Source organism: Zerene cesonia, chromosome 26 (genome assembly GCF_012273895.1).
Source record: "Zerene cesonia ecotype Mississippi chromosome 26, Zerene_cesonia_1.1, whole genome shotgun sequence".
NCBI lineage: Eukaryota > Metazoa > Arthropoda > Insecta > Lepidoptera > Pieridae > Zerene > Zerene cesonia.
Window position 1 is genome coordinate 4,001,853 of NC_052127.1, and position 7,838 is coordinate 4,009,690.

At 31.2% G+C, this 7,838-nt stretch overlaps 2 protein-coding genes across 4 annotated transcripts in view; one reads left to right on the forward strand and one right to left on the reverse strand.

Annotated features, from left to right (window-relative positions):
• The window catches only part of LOC119837064 (MTOR-associated protein MEAK7), a 19,126-nt gene extending 15,216 nt beyond the window's left edge, over window positions 1-3,910 (reverse strand). Inside the window, exons 1-2 of one of the 3 annotated variants that reach the window (XM_038362556.1) lie at window positions 3,783-3,910; window positions 2,486-2,648 (exon numbers count right to left, since the gene is read on the reverse strand). In XM_038362556.1, coding sequence (XP_038218484.1) covers window positions 2,486-2,647 — 162 coding nt within the window. In that variant the 5' untranslated portion in view covers window position 2,648; window positions 3,783-3,910. Of the gene's footprint in view, window positions 1-2,485; window positions 2,649-3,336; window positions 3,737-3,782 lie in introns of those variants that run through there. The other 2 variants (XM_038362557.1, XM_038362555.1) reach the window with 2 other exon arrangements.
• Window positions 3,911-4,329: 419 nt separating this feature from the next.
• The window catches only part of LOC119837182 (mediator of RNA polymerase II transcription subunit 25-like), an 11,834-nt gene continuing 8,325 nt past the window's right edge, over window positions 4,330-7,838 (forward strand). The window contains exons 1-5 of the mRNA XM_038362706.1: window positions 4,330-4,596; window positions 4,904-5,062; window positions 5,357-5,520; window positions 6,330-6,484; window positions 7,092-7,215. Of these exons, the coding sequence (XP_038218634.1) occupies window positions 4,475-4,596; window positions 4,904-5,062; window positions 5,357-5,520; window positions 6,330-6,484; window positions 7,092-7,215 (724 nt within the window). The 5' untranslated portion in view covers window positions 4,330-4,474. The remainder of the gene's footprint in view (window positions 4,597-4,903; window positions 5,063-5,356; window positions 5,521-6,329; window positions 6,485-7,091; window positions 7,216-7,838) is intronic.

Sequence of the window (7,838 nt, forward strand, 5' to 3'; positions counted from 1 at the left end):
TATTGATAATAAACAGATTTCTTTTAGGAATTTTGTTTGAGCAGATGGTTGATATACCGCAGGTATTTTACCAAAATCCATTAGATATTTTACAAAAAAGTTAGTTATGACCTGTTACGACGCTTCAGTTTTACTTATACTCGTGTACGTTGTCAGGTTTTCTGAAAATGAGTGATCATATTATTTTTGCGAAAGTTTCCGTACTGCCCACGGTTTCCCTTGCTTGTCAAAAGAAATTTTCATGGGAACGATCTGTCACTTTGGAATAAGGAACCCTATGTTGCTCTCTAGTGTCTTAAGTGTGTCCAGACACAAAAATCATACCAAAAAATAACTCCGTAACGACGTGATAGAATAACTAACATGTTCTTCCGCATTTGCAATATTAGTACGGATACTATTAAGAATAATGTATGGGAAGCTCGCATTATTTTCCTTACCATCCAGTCCTTCCCTTATTCCTCTCGTCAATCCTATCTTAATCCCTTTCTAATATAAAGTCGACAATTCAATTCTAGAGGCGTAAGGTCAGCTATGGACCTTTTACCTCTCCAAATGTTCATGTCTCCCATGGTAGCGCTTACGACGACCCAATCAATAATTACGATCAATAATTTTTCTATGTCTTATGTCATAGCGGGCATCTGAGCTGGTGGTGCGTCTGATGGTAAGCTATCACCAACGCCCATGATCATTCGCAGAGGTAGGTAGAGCTTGTGTGAATGCCCTCTTATAAGGGGTAAGGGATAAGAAAAGGATTGACGAATGGTGGCAAGGAATTGACTAGGATGTGTGAGTAATAGGAAACGGGCCACCTTATTATTTGAGTTTATTTATCAATTATAAACTCAAATAAAAACTGATCACGGCATACTACTTGTTATAAAGATATTTTTATTTAAAAATAATAGCCTGAGAAGGACTGCGTGTCCAGGTTAAGTTTGACAGTCTTCTCTAAGCCAATCGATAATTTCCAAATATTATACTAGTCTTACTATTATACGTCACAGCTAAAATCTTTTACCATCAGCTATATATTGGAAATACCCTGTAATGCAAGTGTGCATAAATTTCCCTATTTATTGCGACCGCATCTGTGCCAACCATATTACGATAATGGATATGCAGTTTAAATATAAGATGACTTATAATCTATTCTTATAATATAAAGAGGTAAAGTTTGTGAGTATGCAACGTTGTAGGGGATAATCTCAAGGACTCTTAGATCGTTTTTAAAAATTCATTCACCGTTGGATTTGTACGTGATCCCTGAATTCTACAGGCTATATATGTACCACGGGCGAAAACGGAACAGCCAGTAGATAATCATACGAAGGTTGAAGATTTTTTTTGTTTGTTTAAATGCGCTAATCTGAGGAACTACTTGATTTGATTTCACAAATTATTTCACTCTTAGATATAAATATGTTCCATCATTCCCGAATGCTATAGGCCATATATACCACAAAACGGGAGACGACTAAGAGCATATAAAACTCTTCGATGCTCTCTCTCGAACTCCGATAACAGCTTACTAAAAATCTTTGAAATATATATACAGACAATATTACTTGTAAAAAAATTCATAAGTACATTTGAAAATTAAGTTCAACCTACGCCCTTTATCATACATTATCCTACATGAAAACTAATTAGGAATAACTATTTAGTGGTGAGAAGACATGTATAAATTACACAAATTTTAAAATATTGAGGTTTTTGAAGGTTTTCAGATAATTGGGACATAAAATAGAAAAAAATCAAAGAGACAAAGACTAAAATTAAAACATACACAAAATGGACTTTATGTTCAAATAAAAAATTAGTAAGATTAACTTGGTAGCTTCATAAATTCAGGTTAGTTACTTTACTAGAAAATCTAAAAAATAAAACTGGGATCATTTTATATGAACTCTTGTTTCTTGCTATTATAATTGAACTAAAACTAAAGAATATAAGTTATATAAACAGCAACCAGAGAGCTAATGTTATGTAAAAAACTACTAATTAAGAACACACACTGTTTTAGGGAAGGTTAAATTAAAAAAAAATGCTTTATGCAAAAAAAAACATAAAGTCCATTTCAAAATTGCACATATAACATTATAATATATATTATATACAAGTTAGTTACATAATGATTCTAATAATATGACCAATTATCAACTAGTTTAGGGACCGACATACAAAATGAATTTTGCCTTACTTACAAATAAACTTGTACATAATGTGACTGAGGTCCACATAAAGCTAATCTGTTGAAACTTAATTTTTTAATACTAAAAAAAATAATAATAATATATGATATCTACTCCAAACAGTATAAAAAATGTACCATCCTTGAAGCAGATAACAGAATAACAATAAAAAAAATCACATGTTGCAAAAATTATTTATGAATTTAAAAAAAATCCACAGATAATAAATAAGCTTTATCAGAACCAAAGTCAAAACAAAATAAAAGCAAATGAAAAAATGAACACACTTCTAACAGGACTGCATCTACTTTTCCACTCACGATGAGATCCTCTTCCCTTATCTTCTCCGAGTTCTTACTCGCCGCCCTGAACGTTGCAGCTACATACTTCTGCTCCTCTTTTGTCAGTAATGTGCACTTTGCTGCTAATTTTTTACTAGTGTTGCCCATTCTATACAAGAAAATATTCCTTATTTTAAATTTGAACAAGAAAATATGGAACAATTTTTTTTTGTGATATATCACCTGACTCCTGAGAAATTAATTTTTTTTTATTTATTTCTTAAGTGTCTATACACTGTTTTATAAATAAGGCAGTATTGTATATAAATAGTATACTATAGAATATAAATTTAATAAATTTGAATATGAATATACATCTATTTTTTTATATAGATACTAAAAAAATCTTACAGAAAATAAAGAAAAAATATATGAATAATAATCAACAATCAATTTCTAAAAACAGTTAAAAATATGCTATATGTCTCACTAAATCATTTTAAAATGGAATTGCAGAGTGTATTGTATTTACACGCTTTTTATTAGCTTCACCTGTATGTTTGTTTGTAACCGACTTCTTTGGGCGCGATTTTGACCCACTTTAAACGGCCAGATTTCGTTCAAAATTTGTAGATTTATTGAGGACCGATGACAATACACTAATTTGATAAAATTATTCCATTTTTCAATTTGCAAAATATGATAAAAGCGTGTTTTTTAGTTTTTTTAAACTATTATAATATTTATTTTTAAATATATATATCCTTTCCACACTTTCCCATTCCATTTGTGATTAAACACTTTCCATAAAAACTATTCTATATTTTAATATATAAGTAAATATAAAATATCCTTACATATTTAGAAAAGAGAAGTAGTTCATTGTTGATCAAATTGGTTCAATGATTAATTACCAAATTGTGGATAACTTATTTAAAATGAGTCATTTACTATACACACAGTCACGAGTGCGAATTTTTCCGCATATATTACTATTATTTCTGTCACAGCCTTCAATGTTAATGAACTCTCAGCTGATAGTAACTCGTTATAAGACGAATACAAACAACCTTAGGGCAACTGTTTAGCAATGTACTTAATTTTACCTTTATTATTGACTAAAATATATAATTTATGTCAGGTAAGATTGTAACATATTTGTTTACAGCTCTTATGCGAAATTAGCACTCATTTTAAACATTATTTTCTGAAGACATTCACAACAAAAATTATTATCAGTGATCGATATTTATGTTTTTTTTTATTAATCAAAAATGAAAACGTCACTATTTATTGTGGTTACCTGTCAGTATACTTTTTTATCACTTCGAATGGTGCGCAAACATAGATCGAAAATAAAACATTTAAATAAAAATTACACTCTACATTACACTACTATCTTCAACCGCTGCAATATAGCGACTGATAAATTAGAAGGTGATTAGAATTTAGAAGTGTCTATTTCAGACTTGCTTAAAATACGAAAAATTTTAAAACTTTAATAATCAGAGATTCTAATTATGCATTTGCTTTTTTACTACATTTGTTTTCAGTTAAATATAGTGTTTAATTACAGAAGCATACCTGTCGGCATATTTTAAGACTATGTGTTAGATACCTACTACCTATGCATAATGGGTGGCAATTAATTGATTTAAAAAATTCCTTTAAAAATTTAATTGAACTGCATTTTGAATTAATGTAATTCTATTGTTTTCTGAATATGTTCAAAAATTTTTCATGTTTGTTTACGTTTTCTTATTTTTCTCTACTAATTGACATTTGTGATTTGACAGTCGATAATGTCATTTTAACTTAAAATATCAATGCCAAGATAGGTAATAAGGTCAAAATTCTTATGTCAAAAGTCGAATATATCAAATATGAAATGTTAGATCGTTTAGATAAACAAATAAACTATTTCCCATATAGTAACCTTTAAAAATGATATTTTAATAATATACCAATCATTATTAAGCTAGCATAAAACTGAAAATGGTTGTTAACGCTCCAGATTCTCCTATCACAGCCGAAGTTATATTTGTTATAGAGGCAACGTCGGCAAACAGCGCATATATTAGTGAATTGAAAACTAATTATATTGTACCAACATTAGAGTAAGTATTCATAGATTTAGCACAAAATTTATACAAATAATTGAACTAACACAAGTCATAACAAATCAAATAAAAAATTCGCTTTATCAGACAACTGCCAGCTTGACAATCTTTTAATTAAATCCCTTAAAAATTTATGAATATTGTACATAAGTTATATGCATAACTGTTATTTTCATTAAATTCATAGCCAATTTTGCTTGCTGAGATAAAATTTTTTTACTTAAAGTTTTTAACTTAAAACACCAGATATCAATGATTCAGACATTTTTAAACAGTTTGTACAAATTATTTTGCTTATTTCTAGATATTTCCATGGAGGAGCCTTAGAAGAAGGTGTAGGTAGTGGCTCTGTGTATGGAATAGTCACATATCAGTCTGCAGATTGTGTTCCTGGCCTGCCCGTGTCAACATATGGCCCATTCACATGTCCCCAAAATGTTGTGGATACAGTTGATAAAATACAGTAAGTTCTATCTATAACTAGGGTTGTAATATATAAGTTTAATTGGTGTGTTTGTATGGCTATATAACGGTACCTTTTAATTTTGATATCAACCCAATTAAAAGTAAAAGTCAGAAGAAGTTTCTTGCTTAAAGATAATATATAATTTTTTTTTTTGCGAGGTAGAATTCACTGTATGACTGACTGTAGGATTTGTGTTTTTGATTGTTTTTAACAACAGAAGAAGCTTAAATAATATCTCTGTAACAATTTATTATTTTTTTATTTTCAATACTTTATGTATTTTTTTTACAGGTATATAGGCGGACATGCTGAAAGCAAGGCATGTCTAACAGAAGCCTTAACAGCTGCCTTATCATGCCTAGAGGAATTGGGACGGACAGACATACCTCTTCATGTTATTTTGCTATGTTGTTCACCACCATATTCAGCTTATGCTGGGGGACTAGTACCTCCAGGTAAGATTTGTGGGACTAGACATAGAAAAAATCAACTGACATGAAAACAATAGAATTTGTTGTGTGTGGAATTCTGGTTTATACACAGCTTTATGAAGCTTTTGTTTAATCACCATCTTTTAAGGAAATATAGACACCCTTCCCATAATAAGCCATTACTACAGACTACTTTAAACTGATATGTCTCCTACATATATAAAATATGTTAAATATATACTACTTGAAGAGGCCTGTTTCTTTTACCTCGCCCTCACCAGTCAATTCATTCTTTCCAGTGGTTAATCCTTTGTTTATCCCTAACCCCTAAAAAGTGGGCAGCACATTTGCAGTAGTGATAAGTGGTGATGCCTTTGCATCGGGTGTACCACAAGTTCATTTGCTTGAACTTGTGGTACACCCAGTAAAAATACATAATTACAATATTATATCTATGGAACGTGGCCAATAACCTTTGAAATAATGTTTCGTATTGGTTGTGATGGTTCTTAATCATATCAATAGATGGCGTGAGGTGTCCCTTACGCACGTAAGGATATATTTCGTCCCTTAGGCACATATAGGATTGATTTGAAAAATTTATTTTACCGTAAAAATAAGCTACATTGGAGTAAAATTGGCTATTTTTATATAATTGTTTCCCGCAGTGAGTGTCGAGTGCGGCAGCAAATACAAACTTGGCGATATCAAATGCAGGAGCAACAACGCAATTTGCTCTTAAATCTAAATATAGTAAATATTACTGTTGTAAGCGAATTCTGAACGTTGAAAAAACCAACCCTATATAAGTTATTAAAAAAAAATATCTACAGGTGCTCCAGCGACAGTAGAACAAGCAGCAAGATTAGTAGGAGAACGAGGTGCACAGTTGTCTGTTGCTGCAGCCCGAAGGATACCAGCTCTGTTGGCATTGTATGAACACGCCGGGGGTGAGCTACACGCCGCACAACAGAGGAACTATGCTAAGGTTTCATTGATCTCTATAGTAAAATTTTTTCCGTAAATGTCAAGTCTAGTTGTGGTGGTAATTTTTTTTTTGATAAACATGGTGCCATAGATTGAGTGTATGATCAATGGAACATATAGTTTTTCAGAACCTGATTACGAAAATATACTTAAATCTAGCCCAAAGCATTTTTTTTGTATTTGATTAATTCTTAAATCTGCTTAAATCTTAAATCCCCTGACTGACAACGCGCCGACCTTTACTATCGCACTGTTAGTAAGAGAGAGAGAGAGAAGAAAATATTTAGAATTATTATTACTAGTTTTATTTCATTGTCTGTTTAACAATAATTAATCAATAAAATAAAAAGTCAATTACTTCAATATACATAGTAATGATGGTATATTATTGAGATATTCAATTATGTTCTTTGACGATTTTGTAATTAGCTGTTCAATAATGAACTATCAGTACCTTCTAATTAAGTTTAAAATCATGTTATGATCAGTTCAACTCATTTACAAGTATTCAATCGCCTCATGGAGTACTACAATGTTTTCGTTTATTTTAACCGTATTAATAAATACACATGTATAAAAACATATTTCTTTCACAACTTTTGTTTAAGGATCCGCGCCATCTAGTGCTTTTAAGAGGGTACAGTTTGAAAGAACGTCCGCCCAGTCCAGCGCCTCCACCCGTTCCTGACATACAGACTGATGTCTACGGGTATGCCTGCTTGATTTCTCTCTGTCTTTGTTATTTATTGTAAATTTTGATTTTATATGTAAATAATTATATTGATTGTTGATGTTTACTGTAAGTAGTGAGAATAAGTCTGTAGGGTGATGTAAGTATGGAGATAATCTTGTTATATATTAAAACCCCACACTTCAACATATTTGTATGTAATTGTCCTGTACTTGAAATTTGTCTGGCGAAAATTTCTTTCAGGTTTGGCTCCCATGTGGACAATTAATTTTATATTTACTTTTTTTCTCATTTGTATTTCTGAAACCCAACAATCATATTATGCCTTAAGCATGCAACCGAGAATAGGTGAGATTAAAGCCCTAATGTTGCAAATATTATTTGAAAAATATGGTTAACGTATAAGACCATTAGCGGTCCATCCCGGCTTCACCAATGGTACATATAAAGCCTATAGCCTTCCTCAATAAATGGGCTATCTAACACTGAAAGAATTTTTCAAATCGGACCAGTAGTTCCTGAGATTAGTGTGTTCAAACAAACAAACAACCTCTTCAGCTTTATAATATTAGTATAGATTATGCATATGAATACCGTTTTGTTTTGCATGACTCCGATAGCGGTACTATTAAGTTTCATGTAAGAGTGCGATATGGCGTAGATT